Source organism: Topomyia yanbarensis, chromosome 2 (genome assembly GCF_030247195.1).
Source record: "Topomyia yanbarensis strain Yona2022 chromosome 2, ASM3024719v1, whole genome shotgun sequence".
Classification (NCBI taxonomy): Eukaryota; Metazoa; Arthropoda; class Insecta; order Diptera; family Culicidae; genus Topomyia; species Topomyia yanbarensis.
This window is the reverse complement of record NC_080671.1, coordinates 229,102,282-229,130,089: the sequence shown is the minus strand read 5'-3', so window position 1 is coordinate 229,130,089 and position 27,808 is coordinate 229,102,282. Positions and strand designations below refer to the sequence as shown.

The following is a 27,808-nucleotide window of genomic DNA, read 5'->3' as shown; positions in this document are numbered from 1 at the left end:
ATAGGGCAACACCGAGCTCGTTGGTGTCACAGCATATCGTTTTTGCACTTCCAGTTCCACGACGACCTATTTCCTGCCACAAACTTACAAAGGTAATATTTGGTTTTGTTTTTATCCGTAATTTTCATATGACTTTTGGTAATCATTAATATAATTTTTCATTTCACTAGATCCTCTACAGCGCCTTGAACGCGACCAAGATAACCTCGAGGTAGAGGAGCAGCATCTGGCCCCAAAGATTACCGCCCGCTTCTCACTGTTTGACACGCAGAATCTCGAATGCGCGGTTGAAAGAGAAGCGCCATAAGACCCGAAATTGAACGTGCGACAGAACGTCCAACACCATTATAGTATCACAACGTCAGATACTGTTATTACCTCATAAAGTCCGGGAGTTTATGACGCGTACTGATATTGGGCCTTTTTGATGCTTAGGTATTACATATTATGACACATATGAACTGCGTTATAGCGTTAAAGGCCCCAGAGGAGCCGTAATAACTTTTGAAGTATCATGACGCACAATTTGGTTTAGGATATTATATTGCACTCACTTGTTTCGATCATAACTGATGTGTGTCACAATATCTCACATCTTGAACATTATGACGCAGCTCTAATGCGTCTTGTATAGACAATCGTCACTCGGGCAAGAATGCTCCATCCATGACGGAACATTGAAATCCTATTTGAAAAAATCTGACTGACCAACTTTTCAAATTGAACCTGATATTGCGTCAGTGATGAAGCATTCTGCTTAAACCTTTACAGATATTCATTTCAATAGCAATTTTCCAATTCTCATGTCTGTACTTTACAGACTTTTGCTGGTCTCCTACAGACGTAATCAGAAATCTACAGACTTTTAAAAGAGCAACAGTGTTTAACAACTAGAATAATTTCATCCGAATACAAATGATTCCTTCACAATAGTTTACTAATTTCAAGTTACTTTTAAAGTAATAACCTAGTGTAAATAGGATTTACACAACCATCTACAGACTTTTACAGACATTTTAATTAGTCTTCTACTGACATTTGGCCTGTGTTAAGCCAAAGAGGAACAAGCGCCATTTTGAGGTACTTTATCTAAAATCGCTCCAGCATCCAATGTAGCACCAGGAACTCTAATATCTGTTATGTTTTGGGAACCCAAATAGCAAACGAAAGCAAGCCAGTGTTCATTAACTTTCTATGTAAATGATAAGTTATCGAAAAATTAATTTTGGTACGAAAAATACACGAAAAAAATTATGGCGCTTAGCTCGGTTTGGCTTAACACAGGCCATTTCACAAAAACATGTGGCATCGCTGGAAGGAAGTAGCTTTACAGTAACCACCTCTGGCTCCTACATCGTGAATAATCTGATCCACACGAAGCATCACAAAGTTATCCTGCATGGCGATGGAGAGGCTTTGACCCGGAGATTTTCACTGACCTGGGGGGTGGTGGATTTTGAGTGGAACTAGACGGAAAGCTGATTGCTCGGCATTTTAGAGCACTTTAATCGCTATTTATTACTACGTTAAAGTACAGCTGTAAATTTCAACGTTTCAGAACGGTTTTATCGGTTTAATCTGGTGTAGCATTTCACTTTCCCGACTGAGTGTTAAGAATACAAAAGCACCAGCTACTCTCGCTGTGCAGGATAAGTCGAACGAGAATTGGTCTCCAACGGAAAAAGGAGAGCAAATGAGGCAGGGCTGCGGTATCACATGGGAAGCACTATGTGGTTCTGTTATTCATCACCAGAGGTCGCAACAAAGGGGCAAAACAAACCTCCCTAGGCAACAGTTAAGGGTCGCTGCAGGAGTAGCAACAACACCGGAGGAACTCGTTTGATGTTCAGCTAGTCAGTTGGATTAGAACAAAGCTGCCATACCTTGGTGTAACAGTGAAGTGATTTGGTAAAATTGCAGCAAAATAACTTTTTACACCATTTTGAGCGACTTAGTGGGATGCAATCTTTCAATTGTAACGTATAGCGAAATATTACTTTTCCTAATTGATAGTATAATTTGATTTGTTTTCATTTTCATTGCTTTGTGAAAGAAGTCAGCAATATTTGGTAAACTCATTTTTGCCACCTTAAAATCAAGGGTTAGTCGGACAAAACAAATCTGAACCAGAGTAATAGTTAACTTAGACTTTTTAATTATTTTGTAAAGAATCAGTTAATTCCATAAAAAAATGAAATTATGCTTCTTCCCATCAAACCCGGAGAAATTGATGTGAAATCCGGAGGCCCGCAGATTGCTCCCGAAAACCGGAGTCTCCGGGTCAAACCCGGAGGGGTGGCAACCCTACTTGTATTGATTGTAAACAGGGATTTTAATTATTTTACTCCTCTAGCTGGCAACCATGTGCAGCAAAAAAATCATCAAGAATTTGAACTGGGTCCGGTAACAGTGAAAAACACTCATTGCTGGTTGGTAGTTCACATCGAGCAGGCCCGCAAGGTTTCGGTGGTATAGATCAACACTCTGAAGGAGTTGTAGTAGTGGATACCGCTTTCCGACACCTGGGGCAAATCGGCATCCACACGTTGGATGTTATTTGGAAGGTTAACGACATACTCGACGATTCAAGAAAATTTAATGTGATTTAACTAGATCAAAATACGGCCTCATCATCATCGCCAATCCAAAGCTAACATCCAAGTATACGTTGATATTTCACAAAGTCAAGAATGCACTGTTGAAACGAACAAACCTATATGTTTTAAAAAATCGTCTAGACATTTTATTTTGGTTCGGACTTTGTGAAATCTTCGGAAACTAGTTTGACAAGCCAGGTAAGTTAATTAGTCATCATAGCCCTTTCAATCTATTAATTAGTTCTAATTTTGTCACCTCCTGGTAGTTTTAATTTATGCACCCTTTTACAGGTCAGTGGAACGACGAATGAGTAGAGGGCATGTTCAGTCGTACTCATCTGTTACATTTCTCAGAAGCGTGCCCAGGCAACAATTAACATGCGTGTCGTTGTGGGAATGATCATGTTGATTGTCACCGCGTTTAAACCAGTGGCAATATGCGATTCAGATGACCAAATTAACCTGGCGCTTAAGGCCGTAGTCGGTGCAATCGGCATCTAATCAAACGAATGATCAGCCAGTTTTCAGTCTCTTGCAGCAGCTTTGATAATTGTTAATTCCCAGAACCGGCGTTACACTGTCCAAAAATTGTAGGAATCTAATAAATAGTACAAAAAAATCATTTGGTTATTTTGTTCTTCATTGATAAGTTCATACTATTTTTACTACGGTTTTTGAATTTTAAGCATAAAAGCTTACTTTTTTTTCTAATGTGGTTTTCGTTTGAAGCGAAACTGAGTCAGTTTCTAACCCCAACTGCTGTCAAAATGTATGAACTGACAGCGGTTGGGGTTAGAACTAGAGCACTCTACACACCAATTTTTTGTATTTTGTTTCAGCAAAATATTTTGCCAAAACTTTTTAGCAAAACTGGATTTGTTAAGAGTTCAGCTTAGCAATTTTTGTTTCGCTGATTTTCAGTAAAGCAAATTTTGACAGTTTTGAGTTGCTGTAATTTCAGCGATTTTTTTTGCTGGAAGTATTGCTGATATTCCAGCAAGGCAAAATTCAGATTTTGCTGATATTCGGCAATCATAATTTAGTGTGAACACACGGTCTAGTGCCCGGTGGCGGACCTAGCCTACTCAACGGGCCAGGCAGTAGGTGCTGAGGTTAATCCAGCGATTCCGGGTGGAGCGTAGCTTCCAGTACACTGGCGCCCCAACGACCCACTGCTAGATGTTTGACGGTCTACTTGGTCCAATTCTCGGCGGTTCCTACTCACGAGCTACCCGGTAGGGTGTCGAAGTCGGTCCGGCGATTCCTGTGAAACCTGATATCCGGTTCACTGGCGCCCCGACGACCCGAACCGGGTGCTACGTCGCGTACTGCCCAATTGGTCCCCGGCGGTGGACTCAGTTTACACCGTCGGAGCGGTGGGATTTTTTCCCGAAACCCGATTTGTGTTTTCACGGAGGCGTTCTAGTCAATGAACAGTGGTCTAAATCGAGAATGATGACAAAAATATTTGTGACTAAGCTACAAGTTCTGGAGCTTTCATGTCTTTGGAACAAATAATCTGTGGCAATTAAGACATCTTTGGAGATCAGTGACATTAGGGTGGTCCTGATTGTTTGTAAGATGTGGAAATTATTTTCGTGATAACAAAAAAAATATTTTCGAAATAAGAAGAGATAGAACAATCAAGTGTTCCGCAAAATTGTAGTACAACCTATTTTAAGTAATTTGGCTGAGGACGTCATACAGTGAAAGCCCGTTTTTATCAGCCTTAATTTTCTTAGCTTTTTGACCCGATTTTGTTAGCCAACCAGACTATGTACACGTAATAATGTTGAATATTTTAACAGCTTCGGTTTATAAAAGGAAATAAATAAATATGTGTTGCCGTTGCCCCCATTTGGTCAAGCAAAAATACACCAAAGGGGCTGATAAAAACGGGTGTTCGGTGTACTTGTAACTTTATTGGTTTTAATTTTACAACTATTAGAATATTGTACGGTATTGTATCCCTAACTTTTTGAATATTTTTTTTAGCGTCTTCACAAAACATTTAGCGCTTATCGGGACGAATTGAGCGTTGCAAGATGACGTCATACGAGTAAAAATACTCGAAAAAATGGCAGCGAGCTTGTTTATTGCATGAAAATGTATAACCTCACTTTTCTGATAGCTCACAGAGCTTGTTTACATGGACTTAGAAAATTTTTGGTTTCATCCAGTACAAGAAACTCGGTTCGAATTCTAACACCATATAAACAAGCTCGCTGCCATTTTTTCGAGCATTTTTACTCGTATGATGTCATCTTGCAATGCTCAATTCGTCCCGATAAGCGCTAAATTTTTTGGTAAGACGCAAAAAAAAATATTCAAAAAGTTAGGGATACAATACCGTACAATATTCTAATAGTTGTAAAATTAAAACCAATAAAGTTACAAGTACACCGAACACCCGTTTTTATCAGCCCCTTTGGTGTATTTTTGCTTGACCAAATGGGGGCAACGGCAACACATATTTATTTATTTCCTTTTATAAACCGAAGCTGTTAAAATATTCAACATTATTACGTGTACATAGTCTGGTTGGCTAACAAAATCGGGTCAAAAAGCTAAGAAAATTAAGGCTGATAAAAACAGGCTTCCACTCTATGACGTCCTCAGCCAAATTACTTAAAATAGGTTGTACTACAATTTTGCGGAACACTTGATTGTTCTATCTCTTCTTATTTCGAAAATATTTTTTTTTGTTATCACGAAAATAATTTCCACATCTTACAAACAATCAGGACCACCCTAATGTCACTGATCTCCAAAGATGTCTTAATTGCCACAGATTATTTGTTCCAAAGACATGAAAGCTCTAGAACTTTTAGCTTAGTCACAAATATTTTTGTCATCATTCTCGATTTAGACCACTGTTCATTGGCTAGAACGCCTCCGTGAAAACACAAATCGGGTTTCGGGAAAAAATCCCACCGCTCCGACGGTGTAAACTGAGTCCACCGCCGGGGACCAGTTGGGCAGTACGCGACGTAGAGCCTGGTTCGGGTCGTCGGGGCGCCAGTGAACCGGATATCAGGTTTCACAGGAATCGCCGGACCGACCTCGACACCCTACCGGGTAGCTCGTGAGTAGGAACCGCCGAGAATTAGACCAAGTAGACCGTCAAACATCTAGCAGTGGGTCGTTGGAGCGCCAGTGTACTGGAAGCTACGCTCCACCCGGAATCGCTGGATGAACCTCAGCACCTACTGCCTGGCCCGTTGAGTAGGCTAGGTCCGCCACCGGGCACTAGACCGAGTAGATCGGGTTGCAGCGGGGAGCTAAATGACTCACGAAAACGAAAATCGGCGTCGGGAGAAATCTACCGCCGGGGAATTCACGGTAGGGTAGATTCCCCACCGTGGACGTGGAGTCTTATATACCAATCGACTCAGCTCGACGATTTGGGACAACGTCTGTGTGTTTGTGTGTATGTAACGGACAAATTCTCATTCGTGTTTCTCAGCAATGGCTGAACCGATCTTATCCAAACCAATTTTAAATTAAAGAACTAAAAAACAGTATGAACGCTATTAATTTGTTTTCGATTCTGATGTTTAGTTTCCAAGATATGAATGTTTGAATGTGTAAAAATTGCGTTTTTTGCAGTTTTTTTAAATTATCTGCCGATATTGACAATATAGATTTATATGTTTTTAGACAGCTTTAACGAATACCTTTCGAACAAGCTATAGATTGTTGAAATCGGCTATTATCAAAAGAGATATTTAACATTAAATGCGGACGAAAGATTTTTATCATTTCCCATTGCCAGAAATATGACCAAAAACATGTAATCTATTATTAACGCCAAAACGGCTTATTTTAGGTCAATAGTATCTTCGGAGAATTTTATGAAGGTAATATGCCCTTTCTTTTGGTATTGTGCTTTTGCTGATTAATCCCCCTATGAGTGAGATATTTTCACAAATTTTCTTGGAAGTGATTATATCGTCTTCAGCAAATTTGTAGCTCTTACTTTTGCAAATAACTTTACTAAAGACTTTAAATATCTATTTTGAATACTTTAAAAGTTATGGCTTGTTGTTTGTTGATTACTCTTTGTCGCCTATTTATTGTTCAATATAGTAATAATCCATTGAAATAAGCTAAACATTATTTCGATAAAACGAATTTTGTATTTCATTTTACTATCTACAACCGCTAGAAATAATCACCGAACACTTCCAAGTTGTCTGGAAGGAACTTGATAACTTATCAGTACAAATATGTTCATTTGTGCGAACCTTCTGACGGCAATTTTTCTAACTTATAACCATCGGATCGATCTGAAACATATCGGAAAATGAAAAGCGAAATAAATAACTCCAAGCAACGGCGTAGCCAAGAGAAGGTTTTGGGGTACCATACAACCCCCCCCCCCCTCACACCAAAAAAAAAAATATTGAATTTTAGTTGAAAATTTATTGATGCAGACTGATTTAATTCAATATTACAATAACAATTATCTGATCCGTAGATTGATAACCTGTTGTTGTAAACATCATGAGGACTTTTGATAAATTGTCGGAATGGGGTCCTGATATATAACTGATCTATTGGTCTTGATTTCACAGTTGTCTAATAGCATCAATATCAAATTCCTGCCTGAAAACATCCCAATAGAAAATTGCAGAGTTCTGTAATCAATCATAATCCTCAGATTTATTTTCAAATTGTGCTCGTTTTTGTAGAAATGTACTGTAATAAGGGCTTTTATTTAATAGGAAGCGAAGTTAAAATTGATTTAATGTCTATGAAACATAGAACTGCTCACCAAAAAAATGCATAACTTTCAACATTTGCTAAAAATGTTTTTGCCTTTCTCATTCACTCTAAAATTCTCAACCCGGAGAGCCGTGTGTCATATGCCAATCGACTGAGTTCGTCGAGATCGGAAAATGTCTGTGTGTGTATGTGTGTATGTGGAAAAAAGTTACCTCTGTTTCTGAGAGATGGCTGAACCGATTTGCACAAAGTTAATCTGAAATTAAAGGTACAACCTTCCCATCGGCTGCTATTGATTTTTTTATAAATTGGACTTCCGGTTCCGGAGTTGCGAGTTGAAGAGTGCAATCACACAACAAATTCCCATATAAACTGAAATGAAAAATTTTCAAAATCAAATTTTTGCCTTTCTCATATAGAAAGGTTATGCAATCACTCCAAAAATCGTCAATCATACCGGCCCGGAGGGAGTATGCAGTGAGGTATTGCTACTTTAAAATTAAAACTAGTTTAAAATTTCTTAACAAGTTGAAAATTTTCAGCAGGACCTGGACCTCCCGGATCTTTCTCCATGATCCGCCGCTGGTTTCAAGCGATGTTGTACCCACAAATTGAAATGCTCATAACGTAGTATGCTCGTACATTACAAGGGTAAAGGAGTTTTTTTTCGAGCATCTAGTTTTTCCAGTTTTTTTTCAAGAAAGGTTCCAGTTTTTTTGAAAAAAAAATGTGGCTACGCTGGTTGAGAATCTGATCAATGCACAGTGGTCCAGGAAGCGAAATTAGCGGGAAACAATTCTTAACGCATTCATCTTTAGGTTTAGAGATTTGGTGTCTTAGAAACATATATTGTGCGTGACAAACTGCATCTTTTGGCTGAAACAGTTTTAGGGTAGTTCTTAAAATGTCAAAGTTGTAGATATTATTTCAAATTATAGTTCAGAGAGAATGATACTTTCTTCTGCAATATTGTAGAACAATCAATTCTGAGCAACTTTGTTGAAGATATTAACTTTGTATCTCAAACCGTTTTCATTTTATAGTGAGTTCCATATCATAATTTAGGGTGTCTCGCAAAAAAGCAGTTTTCTCCGTACAGTTTTTTAATATGATTTTTCTCACAAAAGTACCACTTTTATAGCATGATTAGAGGCAACTTTTGCTGAAGAAAGGAAAATTTTATCTTGTCGGGTTCAAAAGTTATACTTAATTTTCACTTAAAAATACGCCCTTTTCAAATGTCGATATCTCAAAAGGGGGCAAACAAAAATTGATAATTTTGATTGCATTTGAAAGGCTGTACTTTTACCTACAATATATTGAAGAAATGGAGAACGCTTTTTTGTCTTTCTCAAATAAATCAAATTTAAGTAAAAGCATTTTTGCGTATAATCCGACAGCTCTCGTATTAAAAAATATTTGTTTTACGCTGATTCTGTGAATTCTTATAAAGACTTTTCAAGGATCACATACATTTGCAGGCTTTTCATAATGCAGATAGGGTAAATACCACCAATCACCAATGACGTGACCTATAATTTGCTTCCAATTATTGCCAAGACTTCCCAAAATCTACACAAATTTACAATCGATTTCGTTCATTTGCAGGAACGGTTTTAGCAGGTAGCAGTATCAAGATCTGCAATCTACTAACCTCAAACCAAAAACAAAATTGACCTTCATATAACAGTATTGTTCAAGTAAAAAAAACTGATATCCTTCTGTTATATAAACGCAACAAATTATTCAACATAGTTTTTAATATTTTTAAATGAAATAAGAGAATCATTCAAGTACTTTAAAACGACTGTCGTAGATTTGGTAGACCACTCTGCAAAGCGCTTAATTGAGTACATCAAGTGCAATACTGAAACCCAGAAACTAAGCATGATTTTGATTATCAAATGGGGAACTGATGAGAGTTCGACTCATTGCAGTTAAGATGTTTGGTAACGATTTCCAGTATTACACACACTAGCAGTAATCTTTAAAAGACGTGCTTATTGTTGTTTTTAAATCATCAAACTAATCTTCTGCTACAAAAATTAATGGGTATGATCAAAGATTCATCGACGAAGATGAAAACAGAGAATTGCGCGAATGCAACAATTCCTATATACAGTATGTAAAAAATTAAAGACACCCCTATATCGTTGGTCATAGGAAAGGTTTGTTGTATTGTACGATGAGCATTCTTTTAAAATTTTTGATTTACCGTTTCACAGCCAACAAATAAAAAACTGAATAAGTTAGTCGTCGTAATAGTAGTAGTGGTAATGGGATTAAATAGAAAAGAACGAGGGTGTCTTTAATTATTCTACATACTGTACACTTAGGCTTCTTTATGTAGGGGATGCGCGCATAAAAAACCGTCTAAAAAGACTTCAGTGTATATTTGCATTTTCGATAGCTCCATTATGTTTGTTGGTGGTATGGTAGGGTGGAAGTAAGAGGAAAGCGATTCTAGTTTCTATTACACTCGTATACAAGTTATTTAATATACTGGTTCTCAGGAATAAAGCAAATATATTGACCACAACGCATTGATCATAATTTATATGCATTTCAACGATTGTACTTAGGTCGAGTAATTAATGATAGAGTGCGCCACCCTAACGAGTGATCCCAAAATAGGGTCATCACCCTATTTGCAATATGAAAAACCTGCAAATGTATGTGAAAAGTCTTGACAAGAATTCACAGAATCCACGTAAAACAAATATTTTTTAATATGAGCGCTGTAGGATTATACGCAAAAATGCTTTTACTTAAATATGATTTATTTGAGAAATACAGAAAAACGTTCTCCAATTTTTCAATATATTGTAGGTAAAAGTACAGCCTTTCAAATGCAATCAAAATTATCAATTTTTGTTTGCCCCCTTTTGAGATATCGACATTTGAAAAGGGCGTATTTTTAAGTGAAAATTAAGTATAACTTTTGAACCCGACAAGATAAAATTTTCCTTTCTTCAGCAAAAGTTGCCTCTAATCATGCTATAAAAGTGGTACTTTTGTGAGAAAAATCATATTAAAAAACTGTACGGAGAAAACTGCTTTTTTGCGAGACACCCTAAATTATGATATGGAACTCACTATAAAATGAAAACGGTTTGAGATACAAAGTTAATATCTTCAACAAAGTTGCTCAGAATTGATTGTGCTACAATATTGCAGAAGAAGGTATCATTCTCTCTGAACCATAATATGAAATAATGTCCACAACTTTGACATTTTAAGGACCACCCCAACACCGTTTCAGCCAAAAGATGCAGTTTGTCACGCACAATAAATGTTTCTAAGACACCAAATCTCTAAACCTAAAGATGAATGCGTTAAGAATTGTTTCTCGCTAATTTCGCTTCCTGGACCACTGTGCAATGTTCCACCTGAAAATATCAGGAACATTGATGAGCCCAACGTGATCGGTTAGCTGAAGAATGTGCATAATGAAACGAAGCCATAGGTACTGGAAAATCAAGGTTACCACACCGTTTTTGCCATTATCAAGACTAACTACAATTTGTCGAAATTTTAGATTAATTCTTCATGCAACTACAATTATCTAAACCAATTATCATATTCAATAACTAATGAAATGTGATTGAATCGCATTACTTGAAAGAAGTTACCTGTGGCGTGCTGCACATAAATGCCAATATCCAAGCTATAGTGATTATTATTTTGCCTCTTCTTTTCGATAGTTTCAATGGTTGTAGTACAGCATAATATCTGTTGGATTACAAAAATTAATGTAATTCACTAAGATATAGTTTATCGATATCCAATATACAAGTATTTATGGGTTGAATATGTTGTGCTGGTAGAAACAATCGATCTCGATTTCAGGTGTTACTTATAACCAAGAAACACATAAAAAATTTCAAAATTCAATGAAGAAGTGATGAAAATTCCTGAACATTCTAGATCTACAACATACAAAACCTTTCAATTTTTGGGAAGTTTAGACAAATCTCAGGCTATTAACTATAATATTTACCTATCTATTGATATGCACACGAGCACAAAGCTAGATAAATATAAACCGAACGTGCGGAAAAATGCCATTAGACGACACATAATATCGCCAGCCATCCACCTCACTGTGTATGCCCACGCAATTTCCAGTGGCATCATTAGAAATGTTACCTGTTAACAATCCGGAAGGACGATAAAAAAACTCATTAGTAACAATGAAGCTCATATGTCTGTACAACATAATATAGATTTGTATTATAGTATTTGATTGATATGTTATGCTTTGGATACAGCTACCACTTCAATAGATACATACAGACATCGGGTGAAACATTGCGCCACGGCAGTTGCTTTACACCAGAATTGAAGACTGATTTTCAAAAATGCATTATTTACCGGATTTGGAATAAATTTTGATTCCAGTGGGGTTCCAACATTTAGCTATTTTCATTTTTTTCGAAATCATTTCAAAATAACTCTGGAATTCCATTTTCTTCGCCAAGAATTGGTTAGAAATGACTTTCACACACAATAATCGTATTTCATATGAGCGCGACACCAATTGGCCAGTTCCTGGGACGGACGTTCCCACAAGTGCTTTCATAAGATTTCTTTGCACATGCTCAATTTATATCAGAATAATTTATTTATTTCAAGAAGGCATGTCGATTTTGATCAAAAATGTATTCATCCCGCTATGTTTTAGTAGTAATTTGCTAATCTCTGACCAGTTCCGCGAATTATAAACTAGGTTCCCAAAACCGAAGATTTTTTTCTTGGATTATCTTGTTATGTGGTATATTAAACATATCTACTCGATGATCTATGAGTAAGCTGAACAACTCTGTCGAAAATATCCATACACCATGTGAATTATCTACCTGGTGTGGTGAACGATTACGCTCCGTTCCTGAAAGGTATCCTGATTTTTTCGTCAGAGTTGGTCAGCTTATCTATGGGGAATGCAAATATATATGATGACATTCGGAAACTTCTATAAAAATTTGGAAGAATATTCTCAAGGAGTTCAGGAATCAGAAATCAGTAGCGACTGGCTCAAATAGCACGTTCCTTAAGCTACACAGTACACTGTTTGTCATAACGTGAAATATTTGAAATCTTTCGTGAGATAAATTTGAACTGCTGTGTACAGGCTCTTCAAATATTTTATCAAACACAATTTGCCAAGCTTTTTATTCGTGTTTGTCAAAGCGATTATTTGTCGATTTGTCAAACAGCGTACTGACCAGTTTGTCAAAACTTCAAACAGCGTAACGCTGCAGTTTGTCAAACTTGTTGATGGAGAAGTTTGTCAAACTTGTCGATGGAGAAGTTTGACAAACATGCTTTGCTCATTCAGGATAGCAAAATACGCTGTACGCGAAACTGATTCGTTTTGACAGAATTTGTTGTCAAAACGAAAAAAAGTTAAGGTTTAAAACTCGGCGCTATTTTGATATTGTTGGTATTTGTTTAGCAGTGGCAGAGCCTTAGGTTTTCCCCTGGTCAAATTACGTTCGAAATCCCGTGACCCGTGTACTAAACTTTAAACTTGATGTAAAAGAGAATATTGATTGGTGTTTGCTTTGATTAAATTACAATCTGCAGATTATGCTTCAAATGAGGTCAAAAAAGTTATAAATCCAAAAAGCAAAATATGTGATTCATATAGAGATAAATAAAATTCGAATATGCACTCGGTAGAGGTATATTGAAAAAGTCCACTGAGTTTAATCAAATATCTGCCTTGCTAATTTCGCTTTTTCATGTAGGGGAACTGGGGGTAAGACGGACATATTAAGCATATACACGGTGTTCCTAAAACCGTTATGACCTAAAAAATGACCATAAATTTGTCATACGGCATTCGAAAGATGCAGTATCCAAGCATCTTCTCAAAGAATTTCAAAATGATCCATCGAGGGATTCGAGAGAAATTGCAATTTGAAGTTTTATGACACGTTTCATAAGGCTACCAGCGACCACCCACGGGTTTGGTCCTATCTCTATAAACAAAAAATATTTGTCCACTTATTTAGTACATGGCATTTGAAAGATATAGTAATCAAGTATATCCCCTGCAAGTTTGAAAATATTTCATTGACGGAATCGAAATTTATAACGGTTTGGATGTGGTATGCGGTCATAGATGGGTTTTCTACCAGACTTCAAGCGTGAATCCATGTTTGTTCATTGACTGTTTAGATCGTTTATACGTGTCGCCGTTTTTAAAGGAAAACCTTACCATTTAATTATATAAATATAAAGTACAAAAGGAGTTATTTATATGGTGCACTGAAAAAATATGAAAATAGGGTTGTCTACCAAACGTTAAATATAATGTGTAAATAAAAAAAATTGGATAAAAGTCGGAATGTTTACTTCAAAAGGCCATCTCTCAATGGATTGTTGACCGATTCTAATTATTTTTTCATTATTGAACAAGTAGACGTCTCATCGTTAATTTTCATTAAGAAGAATATAAAATAGAGTTGCCTGCTTCAAACAATAGACAACATAATTATCCTCAACTATATGTATTATCACTATTTAGTGAATATCTTTATATTCAAAAAGACGACCTATCAATTTCTATACATTGGTGGAATGCAACGAACGAAAACTACAAATCATGGAAAAATAAAACCATAAATTTCAAAAATATGAGGGTATTTGCTGATTCAGATCAATTTATGTAATGATACGGTCTTTGTTGGAAATTTTGTACAATCGTGATTCGCTGGTTGGGTTGACAGATGTTAAAACTGGTCAAAGGGGATGTTATTAGTACAAGTTCATCTGCTCATATCTCTAACTATTGTCAGTTTTATTGTCGAATTGAACTTATCATGAGAATTTGACTATCAGATGTTTATACAGCAATTGCAATCAACTAGTATATAAACATGGATAGACCGCTATTTTTAAAACAAAAATATTCACGAAATAATGATAATAAGTATAGTTGAGATCAATTATATTGTCTATTTGTTGATGTAGATGACTCTATTTTATATTCTTCCTAATGAAAATTAACGATGAAATACCTGTTTAATAATGAAAAAATAATTAGAATCGGTCAACAAACCATTGAGATATGGCCTTTTGAAGTAAACATTCCGACTTTTATCCATTTTTTTAATTTACACATTATATTTAACGTTTGGTAGACAACCCTATTTTCATATTTTTCAGTGCACCATATAAATAACACCTTTTGTACATTATATTTATATAATTAAATGGTAAGGTTTTCCTTTAAAACCGCGACACGTATAAACGATCTAAATAGTCAATGGACAAACATGGATTCACGCTTGAAGTCTAGTAGAAAACCCATCTACGACCGCATACCACATCCAAACCGTTATAAATTTTGATTCCGTCAATGAAATATTTTCAAACTTGCAGGGGATATACTTGATTACTATATCTTTCGAATGCCATGTACTAAATAAGTAGACAAATATTTTTTGTTTATAGAGATAGGACCAAACCCGTGAGTGATCGCTGGAAGCCTTATGAAACGTGTCATAAAACTTCAAATTACAATTTTTCTCGAATCCCTCGATGGATCATTTTGAAATTCACTGAGAAGATGCTTGGATACTGTATCTTTCGAATGCCGTATGACAAATTTATGGTCATTTTTCTTGGTTAATGACGGTTTTAGGAACACCGTGTATACTGAAATATAACATAGTAAGAGCAGGTTTTTGTCAACATGTAATACTCGATGTTGTAGCTCCATATGTTGGCTTTGGAGTGCCCAGAGGAATTATATTACAAAAATCCATAAGTAGCATTTTTTAAAGAACTGGAAAACGAATAAATATCTGCACTTTTTCCAGACTGCGGGTGAAACGGACACATGGTGGGGGTAAGACGGACATGCTGCAGAAAGGATGATCACAATGCAAAATATTAAAATTTACTGTTTCTTGCGGATGTTTAGAATGGATTGTGGTTCTTCTTAATATATATGTTCAATTCGAGGTGAAAAATGACGTTTTAGGGTTCGATTTAGAGTTGAAGCAAATGATGTATTTTCTAATATCGTTTTTGCCATTGTCATAAAGAGAGCTAGACAATCAGTTCCAATGATCAGTCACAATCACTTATACAAAACTGGAAAGTTATATATTAAACGCGTAATTGGTAACATTAGTTCCTCGATTACACACAGCCAGAGTATGGGACCTGCACAAAATCGTCTACCAGGTTCTAGGAATTCCGTATTGAGCCTCGGGCACATTAACGTATATCCTGCAGTCTATTGCATGTGAGACTTCAGCTAACTTGATGGTTCTTCACGTTTGACTGCTTTAATTTCGTTTCTACGGGCGAGACATTCATAAAAAGGATGAATCAATAGAATTAACCAAGACTGTCCGTCTTGCCCCACCAGTACACATACTTTTTAAACGTTTGTACTTATTCACGCATAATTAAACTTACCTGTTATTTTCCACGAAGGTGTCACTTAAGAGTTACTTTATCGAAATAAAGGAAAAAATCCGCGAAAGAATTGATTTTTTCATCGCTAAACTTTAAAATCGGAAGCTTGAAAATTACATCCGCAAGAAACTGCACTACTGATTATCAATATTTGCTTAAATTGTACACGTTTAGCAGTATTCAAGGCCTACTAAGTGTTTCATAATACAAGGTTACCCATAATGATAGGGTACACATACAATGCAATTGAAGTTTTAATGTTATATCCCTAAAATAACCATGTGTCCGTCTTAGCCCACCTGTCCGTCTTACCCACAGTTCCCCTAGAACAAATCAACATTTTTAATTCCAATGAAATAATGGAAACAAGCTACTGTGATTTCCATATCAGCGTTGCTTGTACTACAAGACCATTAAACCAGGCGAGTTGGCAAATATCCGATGCTGTACGGATGAGCAAACTATTCTCAAAAATATATGGAAAACCATAACCTAGAAGCCAACAACAGCAATTTTGGAGCGGATATCAATAGTGTCGTTACAATATGCGAAACAACAGTAAACGGACCAGCATGTAACATCCAGAGCTATTGTTGCTGGTTATTCTCACCTGATTCCATAATCACGGGGACGTTTTTTAGCTTTCCACTTTCAGTTTCGCATAACAATTTTGACGTTTTTCGATGACGGTGCCGGTAGTTGAGTGAGAAGCGTGACCGCCGCTCATCTCAGCTGGTCTGGATTCAATTCCAGCCGAGGTCGATGAGATATTTCTGCGGTGAAAAAAATCTGAGGATAAGGGAAGTAAAGCCGTTGGTCCCTGGTCCATGAGTTGATGGGTCGATATCTAGTTCAGATAGTGGGAGTCACCTCTCTGGCTTCGGTGTTTGGCCTCGTAGCGGAAATAGGTCAACAGAAAAAACTAGAACTAGAGAAGAAGTTTGCGATACGATACGGTACCGGAATACAGTCAGGTCTTCTACTACGCGAATAATTGGGGGCGTGAAAAAGGAATCCGCGTAATAGGAATCACATAGCTTATGGTATTTTGACTAATTGGGGTTGTGCGTTAACATTTAGTGCCATACTTTCTTTAGCTAAGTTGATGTGCTTAATTAAACCTACAATTTAGAGTAATTGGATATCCAATTAGTTGAGAACTGTGCATTAAGAGAGAGTAAATAAATCGAACCTCTCGTTGTGAATGTGATTATATTTAACGTTTGGTAGACAACCCTATTTTCATATTTTTTCAGTGCACCATATAAATAACACCTTTTGTACATTATATTTATATAATTAAATGGTAAGGTTTTCCTTTAAAACCGCGACACGTATAAACGATCTAAATAGTCAATGGACAAACATGGATTCACGCTTGAAGTCTAGTAGAAAACCCATCTACGACTGCATACCACATCCAAACCGTTATAAATTTTGATTCCGTCAATGAAATATTTTCAAACTTGCAGGGGATATACTTGATTACTATATCTTTCGAATGCCATGTACTAAATAAGTAGACAAATATTTTTTGTTTATAGAGATAGGACCAAACCCGTGAGTGATCGCTGGAAGCCTTATGAAACGTGTCATAAAACTTCAAATTGCAATTTTTCTCGAATCCCTCGATGGATCATTTTGAAATTCACTGAGAAGATGCTTGGATACTGTATCTTTCGAATGCCGTATGACAAATTTATGGTCATTTTTCTTGGTTAATGACGGTTTTAGGAACACCGTGTATACTGAAATATAACATAGTAAGAGCAGGTTTTTGTCAATATGTAATACTCGATGTTGTAGCTCCATATGTTGGCTATGGAGTGCCCAGAGGAATTATATTACAAAAATCCATAAGTAGCATTTTTTAAAGAACTGGAAAACGAATAAATATCTGCACTTTTTCCAGACTGCGGGTGAAACGGACACATGGTGGGGGTAAGACGGACATGCTGCAGAAAGGATGATCACAATGCAAAATATTAAAATTTACTGTTTCTTGCGGATGTTTAGAATGGATTGTGGTTCTTCTTAATATATATGTTCAATTCGAGGTGAAAAATGACGTTTTAGGGTTCGATTTAGAGTTGAAGCAAATGATGTATTTTCTAATATCGTTTTTGCCATTGTCATAAAGAGAGCTAGACAATCAGTTCCAATGATCAGTCACAATCACTTATACAAAACTGGAAAGTTATATATTAAACGCGTAATTGGTAACATTAGTTCCTCGATTACACACAGCCAGAGTATGGGACCTGCACAAAATCGTCTACCAGGTTCTAGGAATTCCGTATTAAGCCTCGGGCACATTAACGTATATCCTGCAGTCTATTGCATGTGAGACTTCAGCTAACTTGATGGTTCTTCACGTTTGACTGCTTTAATTTCGTTTCTACGGGCGAGACATTCATAAAAAGGATGAATCAATAGAATTAACCAAGACTGTCCGTCTTGCCCCACCAGTACACATACTTTTTAAACGTTTGTACTTATTCACGCATAATTAAACTTACCTGTTATTTTCCACGAAGGTGTCACTTAAGAGTTACTTTATCGAAATAAAGGAAAAAATCCGCGAAAGAATTGATTTTTTCATCGCTAAACTTTAAAATCGGAAACTTGAAAATTACATCCGCAAGAAACTGCACTACTGATTATCAATATTTGCTTAAATTGTACACGTTTAGCAGTATTCAAGGCCTACTAAGTGTTTCATAATTCAAGGTTACCCATAATGATAGGGTACACATACAATGCAATTGAAGTTTTAATGTTATATCCCTAAAATAACCATGTGTCCGTCTTACCCCACCTGTCCGTCTTACCCACAGTTCCCCTAGAACAAATCAACATTTTAATTCCAATGAAATAATGGAAACAAGCTACTGTGATTTCCATATCAGCGTTGCTTGTACTACAAGACCATTAAACCAGGCGATGCTGTACGGATGAGCAAACTATTCTCAAAAATATATGGAAAACCATAACCTAGAAGCCAACAACAGCAATTTTGGAGCGGATATCAATAGTGTCGTTACAATATGCGAAACAACAGTAAACGGACCAGCATGTAACATCCAGAGCTATTGTTGCTGGTTATTCTCACCTGATTCCATAATCACGGGGACGTTTTTTAGCTTTCCACCTTCAGTTTCGCATAACAATTTTGACGTTTTTCGATGACGGTGCCGGTAGTTGAGTGAGAAGCGTGACCGCCGCTCATCTCAGCTGGTCTGGATTCAATTCCAGCCGAGGTCGATGAGATATTTCTGCGGTGAAAAAAATCTGAGGGTAAGGGAAGTAAAGCCGTTGGTCCCTGGTCCATGAGTTGATGGGTCGATATCTAGTTCAGATAGTGGGAGTCACCTCTCTGGCTTCAGTGTTTGGCCTCGTAGCGGAAATAGGTCAACAGAAAAAAACTAGAACTAGAGAAGAAGTTTGCGATACGATACGGTACCGGAATACAGTCAGGTCTTCTACTACGCGAATAATTGGGGGCGTGAAAAAGGAATCCGCGTAATAGGAATCACATAGCTTATGGTATTTTGACTAATTGGGGTTGTGCGTTAACATTTAGTGCCATACTTTCTTTAGCTAAGTTGTTGTGCTTAATTAAACCTACAATTTAGAGTAATTGGATATCCAATTAGTTGAGAACTGTGCATTAAGAGAGAGTAAATAAATCGAACCTCTCGTTGTGAATGTGATCATCATTTAATGGGTTTAACATGGAATATATCGAAACACTAATTATTTTGAAAGATGAAGATTTGTCCAGAAAGTCCAGAGCTTCTGGATGGTGGAAATAATAACTTGGAATTGTCCCTTCAGGCGGCGCAAGTGCGAATGCAAATGTGCAACTAATGTCAAAATCACTCTTTATCTCAATAACGAGAATGTTTAGAGGGGTACACTCAAAAAAATTTAAACGTTAGGCTTATTGATTTTACACATAGATTTTTGCAAATAGCGGAGGCAGATAGACACTATTTTCTGGCACATAAACCTAATATGTGTATTTAAAAGGCATAATAATCTTACATTCACGTTTCATAACTCTAGGGTGCGTTTACGTAAACCATGCATAAAATGTACGCATTGAGTTTTCATGGAAAATGACTGTTTTTAAATCGGGATTTCAATGAAATATTTAGTAAAACGTATTTAAATAGGATTGACATAAAAATATTAGCATATTATAGGGAAAAGTAATGAAAAAATCAATTTTTAATTTTCATCAATGTTTGCATGCATCTGCCTCAAATGCAAGCATGTAACGCATAACGGTACGATAAATTTACTCAGCCCTGTTTCACAAGGGTTGGTTGTAATTGAAGTTTCGTGCAGTTTCTGTCAAGTTGACGGATGATAGTGGCTGTTTATGTTTTGGTCGATTGACGTTCAAAATAATTTTATGTAGTTAAGCACTATTTAGACTCTCCGTGAAAATGAAAGTGAACAACTCTCGACAAACATATGATTACGGCCTAAAAGCCAACTGTCAAAATCCACTTTGAATGGAAATTCCGGACAAATCGTTACATGCCAATCACACATGTTGTAAACGAAAGAGAAAAGTTTTCTCTTTCATAAACTGTTGTGAACTGTATTCAGCTAGTAACGGTTTGTCCGGAATTTTCATTAAAAGTGGATTTTGACAGTTGGCTTTTGGGCCGTAATCATATGTTTGTCGAGAACTGTTGAATACCTTCCATTGTTCACTGTGGACAACGTCGTGAACAGTTTCTTCAGTGAACAACGATTTCACGATCAACTGGCAGTTTACAGTTTGTCAGAATGCAATCTGTTATTCGAATGTTCACCGTGAACAGCGATGACATTTATATTCACCACTCCGCATCAATTCTGCCCATCGTCGCGTTTACACTTCCGGTGAACAAGTGAATTATCCACTGCGAACATATTTCACCGTGGAATATTTAAAATGATCGGGGAATATGAATATTAGTGCATTGATTCAATTATATAGAATAATTGTGCATGGATTCGATAAGTATATTAATGTACTATCGTTTAATTCCAGTTTCATCAATTTCTATGCACTAATATGTGAGATATTGAAAAAAACAATTGTTGCGCATCGAGTTCACGTTCATTTTCACCGAGGGTGTAAATAGGCCTTTAGATGATTCGTAGTTACGGTAGTTTCATCAGTTTTCGGAATAGTTCGATTGCATAGCGTTTTTTATCTTACTTGGTAGAGTCTTAACATGCCTTTGCCGATGCAATGGACAACTAAAATTGAATGATACCAGATACCTGGTCTCCTTACGATTGCGAGTATACGACGATCTGTGTTCTCCGGTGCCCTAGTGTTAATTAGGTTTGTTCCAGTACTTCGGAGCAAACAGGAGCAAAGAGAAAGATTTTTTTGCTCCGGAGCAACAGAAAGTTACTTCCATGTACTGGAACAAACCTAATGTATAGGGCTCTTGCTACACACAGACAAAGCATCTGTTGGGCACACATTGCATGGTTACATTCAATGGACTAAGATAGGAGTTAAATTAAATTGATATTCTTTTCAATAATAATTCCACCCAGTTTCATAATAATAATTTGCACTTATATAACTATATGTAAAAATGATTATTTGAACATTTTTACATATAAGCCCCTGCTTAGAATGTGCGTATTTTATGGTGTCAGAATGAAAGACCGTGGTAGTGAAAAATGGTTTCGCTTTCAACAGGGGGATAATTGTTCAAAGGTATTTTACCCCACTATCTATGATAAGAAATGCATATTCAACACTTCCAAATAGGGTATATAGGTTGTACAGGGATTAAAACCATTCTTGAAGCTTTCTTGCATGCACGAACTTTCTCGCCGTTCAAGATATTTCACAATTTTAAAATAAGATGCATTTTATGGCAAGAATCTTTTGGAATATTCGTTGTTTCCAAAGGTATGAAACATAATTTTGGCAATTATTTAATTATTTAATCCGCGTAACTGGTTCAAACGCTTGAAAATATTATGCTACTTAAAGAATGTATATTGATGCATCATATATACCACTGTATATTTTCTTATATGCTCGAAATAATATTAAATAATTATTTAAAACAAAATAATCTCAAAACAATCGCCGATTCGTATGCATTATATGCAGCTGTCATTTTTGCCTGCCCAACGGCTCACAAATACATATGCGCTCTGCAAGAGCACTATCTCGTAAGCAGAGAATTCGAAGCTGTCTAAAATTGTGTTTACCATTAGGCGTGTTTCGAAATTCAACATTGCTCAACAATTGGTCATCGATGACCAAATTGTTGAGTTAAACATGGCCGCCGCGATTTTTTTCGGTGAGCAAAAGAGAAAGTTTTGCTCTGTTGTGATACAAAACTTCGGATGCAACATTGCACGTTGGAGAGCTGCGACACCCATGCCCCTCTCGCTGCTGAGCGGCAAAGAGAAACTAAAATAAGCTGGTACCAGTGATGCCACATTTTATATTATTTACCGGGAATAAAAAAAATCGCACTACTTTTTCAGAAAATTTGTACCAAAATTTAGAGCAATAAGTTAATGCAAACGTTTTGCTAGTTGAATAATATTTGGTTAATTTGGGTGTTTTATACATCAACCTTTCCAATCTCGCTTTATTTTTCCGTCAATAATAAATAAAAAACACTGAGTTCTTAGTGCAAAAATCATTTGTTCTATTGTTAAGGTTTCAATAATAAGTTCATTCGCCAGCAAATCATTTGTTTGGAGTAGTCAAATTACAAAATATATTTGTATTACACACCAAAGAAAAACAGTTTCCGTAAATTTATATGTCCTATATACACTTTCTCAATATTACTAGGTATTAGAAATGTCAAATAAAACTATTGTTTTACCATTTTATCTCCAAAAATATGTACCATGCTGTAGTTTCCTTAGACATCATTTTAATCTGTACCTATACAATTCAAAAAATCTGCAGCTTTATAGAAACATCTGTACTTTTGATAGCACTGCGCGGTACGCATACAGATCTGTCAATCGCGCTTCTCATTCGTTCTTGAAATGATGGTGGGGGCATGCAGTCGGCCGAAATAAATTCTTATTCTCACAACATGTGGTCGGCACCCAGCATGCTATCTCTTTCGCTTCTTTTACCTGTTGTATAAGCTTCTTTCAAGAATGCGTGTACCACCGTCAACGAAGTTTTGTCGTCAGTATGCTCTTGGGCTCGCATCTGGTAGGATGGTTGCTAATTGATGCGTGCAGTTGTATGATAAATAGGGCATTCAAGTTTTCATTGCGCTCAAATACAGTTTTTCACTATTCTCGGGTTATTTTTGCTATTATCAGTTTCTCGGTGATGGTTTAGCCGATTATCACAAATGCCTCAAATTAAAGGTATGTTTTCTTGCTACAAAATTTCGTACGGATCCGTTGTATGGTTCCGGAAATATAAACTGTTAATCGTCCGGTCGCATGAAATTCCCATAGAAGAAGGAACTAAAAAAATCTAAGAATTTGAATTTGGGATGACAAATATCTTTAAAATGCATGAAACATCGAGATTTTAACCAAACCATTTTTGGTGTTTAGATCATATGGGCATCCTTCCTATACATTATGCGAACATTATCCTGTTTCTCCTACCAGCTGATCAAGACGACTAAACTCAAACCGCTGATTACTGGTTCAAGTTATCGATTTGATCGGTCTTTTCTTTTACAAAATTTTAGAACTCGAATATTGATTTCTTGTATATAGTTGTCATGTCATGTCATGTATAATGAAAATGTATTACACTCAGGTTTTTTACGCGGGAATACGTACCGCGTTAATTGGAAAATCCGCGTAAAAAGCCGCGTTAATTCTTAGAATATTAGAATATTTTTAGAATATATTTAGACTTAGAATATTTTTAAGTTTTTTTTTTGCACGGATTTCGTAATTAATACGGTTTTTGCAAAAATAAGTCCTTTTGAATGCAAAAGACTTAGACTTTTTCCTACAAAAATGCTGAGTTCTTTTAAATCTAAAGAACTTAGAAGAATTTTGGCAATTTTTTTGCGCGGATTTCGCAATTATCTCGTTTTTTGCAAAAAAATATGCCTAGTCCTTTTGAATGCAACAGACTTAGAAGATTTTCGGAAAGATGGAAGAGACGGGTCTGGACTCCTTATGTCCCGCACCTCAACAATATGGGTATTTTCTGAATGGTCTTGACGAGTAGGTGCCAGAAATTGATTTTTGGTGTCATTTTGAAATCCAAGATGGTGACATCCGGTTTAGCGAAATTCTCTACAACCCATGCAATATGGGTATTGTCAGAATAGTCTTGATGAGTAGGTGCCAGAAATGTGTGTTTGACGGCATTTTGAAATCCAAAATGGCGACTTCCGGTTTGGCGAAATTCGTTATAACCCAATAAATATGTGTATTTTCGGAATGGTCTTGAAGAGTAGGTGCCAGAAATTGATATTTGACGCTATTTTGAAATCCAAGATGGCAACTTCCGGTTTAGCGAAATTCGTTGTAACCCAATCAATATAGGTATTTTCGGAATGGTGTTAACGAGCAGGTGCCAGGAATAAATAAATAAATAAATCAGCATCTTCAGCCCAAGGTTGTCCATGAAAAATTGATTTTGGAAGCCATTTTGAAATCCAAGATGGTGATTTCCGGCTTAGCGAGATTCTCTACAACTTAACCAATATGAATATTTTCAGAATGGTTTTCGACGAGCAGTAGACAAATGTCGATGTTTGACGTCATTTTGAAATTCTAGATGGCGACTTCCGGTTAACCGAAATTCCTGAATGGAAAATCTGGGCGATCATCCAAAACATCCTCGAATATAAGATCTAATCATAAACCAGCGAAATGTAAAATATTTTTGTGTGTGCATCTTGAAGAGTGCGGTGAGAATGGAAATGAGAGAAGAAAGAGATGTATGTAATGTGAGTTGGGGGTTTTAATTGATTCAAATTAAACACATTGCTAAAATGCAAGTAAATTCAACTGCTTAATTAAAGCTATTTGTACATCCCATACTGATTGGGTTATAGCGAATTTCGCTAAACCGGAAGTCGCTATCTTAGATTTAAAAATGGAGTCAAAATCAATTTCTGGTACCTACTTCAAGACCATTCCGAAAATATCCATATTGTTGAGGTGCGGGCCATAAGGAATCTTCCAGACCCGCGTCTTCCAGCTTTCTGAAAATCTTCTAAGTCTTTTGCATTCAAAAGGACTCAAAATATTTTTTTTAAAAAAACCGTGTTAATTTCGAAATCCACGCAAAAAATAAACTGCCAAAATTCTTCTAAGTTCTTTGCATTTCAAAGGACAGAATTTTTTTTTCAAAAAAACATCTAAGTCTTTTGCATTAAAAAAAGGAAATTTATTCATTTCAACTACCATCAAAGGCATTTTGAACATCATTCTTCATTAGATGCACAATATATGTACCTATGTGAAAAACTGGTGCGAGTATTACGTACTACTATTGCACTGGCGGATCGCAATTCATTGCAATTGAGTGAGTTTCAGGCAACCTATATTTTAACTAAAGATTAGGACAAATCAGACTTAAGTCCACGCTGGCACGTAGCCAGAGGGAAGGAGGGGGAGTCTAAAGGGTAACTCCGCTCCCCCACCACATTTTCGGGAATAATGATAAATGATCACAAATGAAAAAAATAAATAATTCCAAACAAGCGTGTTTTCAAATTGATGTGAAAATGATATAGAATAAATTTAATAGTAGATTGAGCATTGGCAAAATCAAATTCTTACATTGGCGATTCTGCCGGTTATTGTAAAAAGAATCCAGTTAGAATCCCCCACGCGGTTAAATCAAGTAAGGAAAGAGTGAAAGCGTGTAAACTGAAAGGCTTCCCAAAAACAATATGGCGACTCGAAAGAAAAAAGAATTGTGAAAGCGTGTAAACCACGTGCCTTTTCATACTAGCAAAATTGCTGCTTGGTCGCCTGTCATGAAAAATGGCTGCTTTGTAGCCTGCAAAGAAAAAACTCAGCAGCCGCATGCATATATTATATTTCGCAAAAATCGCCTTAAGGGCCATCCATATACCACGTGGACAATTTAGGAAAGGGTAGAGGTCACGAGAAAGTCCATGCTTGTCCATTGGGATGGGGGTGGGGGTATGGGTAATGTCCACGTCGTCATATTTTTGTCTTTTATATAAAAATGAAACAAATTTGTATTGTCATTGGTGTGAGCGGTTATATTCAAATTTTTTCAAGATTTTCAAATAGTCCAAGTGCTTATAACAGCATAGTATATGCGTGTGCATCTCGTGTGAAAATTGAAAACATGTATGAAGACTATCATCGAAAAAATCATAAGAACTCGCACGAAAAAGAATCAGAATTTTTTATCGAGGGCAACTGCTCCCTAATTCATCTTAGCACCTATATTCATCTCACCCATTTGAACACATTAGTTAGAGCAGTATCTGCTATCTCTATTCAACGCATTAGCTCAAATGGTAGGATGAATAAGGGTACGTTGTGCTCGACTTTTCGCTTCGTTCAAACGCGAGTATTTTACATTTCCCAGGAATTTTTTTTAAACTGTACTGCTTCTTAGGAACGAAGCAAAGATGATGATACCTATTTAAGTGCAATCCACTAACTCTAAGTCGAGTTATCAACGAAATAGTGTGATATCCTGTTTAATGAGATGAATAAGGGCTCGTCTACCCTAAATCACTTGATGCAATCATCTGTAACATGGTCTAATCACATCAATTTTGAATTTCATAGCTAGAGGTTGAAACCAACGAACCAATTCAAGAATTCAAAGGTTGTTTGTGATGAATCTTTGAAATGTAAATATAAAATATCATAAGTCGTTGAGATTTGAACGATTTTCATAAGGTTTGCTTCATATTAGTCTTCCACATGGGAAAATTTTCTAAATCCCATTTTTATGAAACTACCCATTTTTTGAAAGTCCACATGGACACCGTAGGGAGGGGTAGGGGTTTATGAATCGTCCACACTTGTCCACGAGGGGGTCAGAAAAGAGGGGTTTTTTGTCCACGTGGTAAATAAACGGCCCCTTACAGTACGCCACATCGCAATTGAATAAAAAAGCTCGCGCATAAATATCAGCAAAAATACCTTGCCGCAATGAAAACTAGGCATGACGGTTCGGGACAACCACATTATATTTAAATCACAAAACAAATAGTTTTACTTTTGTTCTAACATAATAACATCGCATAATTGCATATACTCAATCGTAAGACTAAAACAAAATGGCCGCCAGCATAAAATATTACCGCTACAAAGCTTGGCATGGCAGATCAGGACGATCGCATTGTATTTAGCTAAATGCCTTGAGCAACACGATTTTTTTGGGTCATTAATGCATTGCTCGTATACGCACACCAGCGTTAGCAACGACGAGCCAAAGGGCTCGCAGCAACCTCGACCGGCCATCTTTTTGCTTACGATCGCCTCACAGGTAGGACGTGCTCCTGTTGCTCTCATTTAAGTGTAATACCGTGATGGGATATTTTCAAGCAATGCAATCAAATTCTCAAATTTTGGTCTACGTGGTTAATGAATGGCTTCTTGTCTCTCTGGTCGTGACAATTTGGTGTATAAAGTGCTACCCAGCGGTGAAAACACGACCCATGGGCTTTTCCCATGTAAATTATCAAAAACGGTTCACCAGAAGTTGCCATCTTGGTTTTCAGAATTGCGTCCAAAATCGATCTCTGGTATCTACTCGTAAAGCCTGTTCCGAAAATACCCACATTGATTAGGTTAGAGAGAATTAAGCATTTGTCACAAAAATGGGGTAAAATAAATAAAAACAATTGTGGCGAACGTTTCAGTGGCATTCAATTTTTGAACCACAATATAAAATTAATTCACTTCGTAAATATTCTATGGGCATACTTTTTCGATCGATCTGCTTCTTTCTATAATACTCAGCAAATGATCAAAAAACTTTTAAGCAGGTTTTCACTTGTTCAACAAATATTTTGGTTGTAGTACAGAACCTACGAATCAATTGTCGACAACCGACCAGT

General features: G+C 36.5%; 1 protein-coding gene across 11 annotated transcripts in view; it reads right to left on the bottom strand.

Annotated features, from left to right (window-relative positions):
- Nucleotides 1-27,808, bottom strand: part of LOC131682955 (adipokinetic hormone/corazonin-related peptide receptor variant I-like) — a 1,078,244-nt gene that overhangs the window by 285,353 nt on the left and 765,083 nt on the right. For all 11 annotated transcript variants that reach the window (XM_058964785.1, XM_058964777.1, XM_058964781.1 and 8 more), the window contains exons 4-5: nt 11,326-11,474; nt 10,958-11,057 (exon numbers count right to left, since the gene is read on the bottom strand). In XM_058964785.1, coding sequence (XP_058820768.1) covers nt 10,958-11,057; nt 11,326-11,474 — 249 coding nt within the window. The remainder of the gene's footprint in view (nt 1-10,957; nt 11,058-11,325; nt 11,475-27,808) is intronic.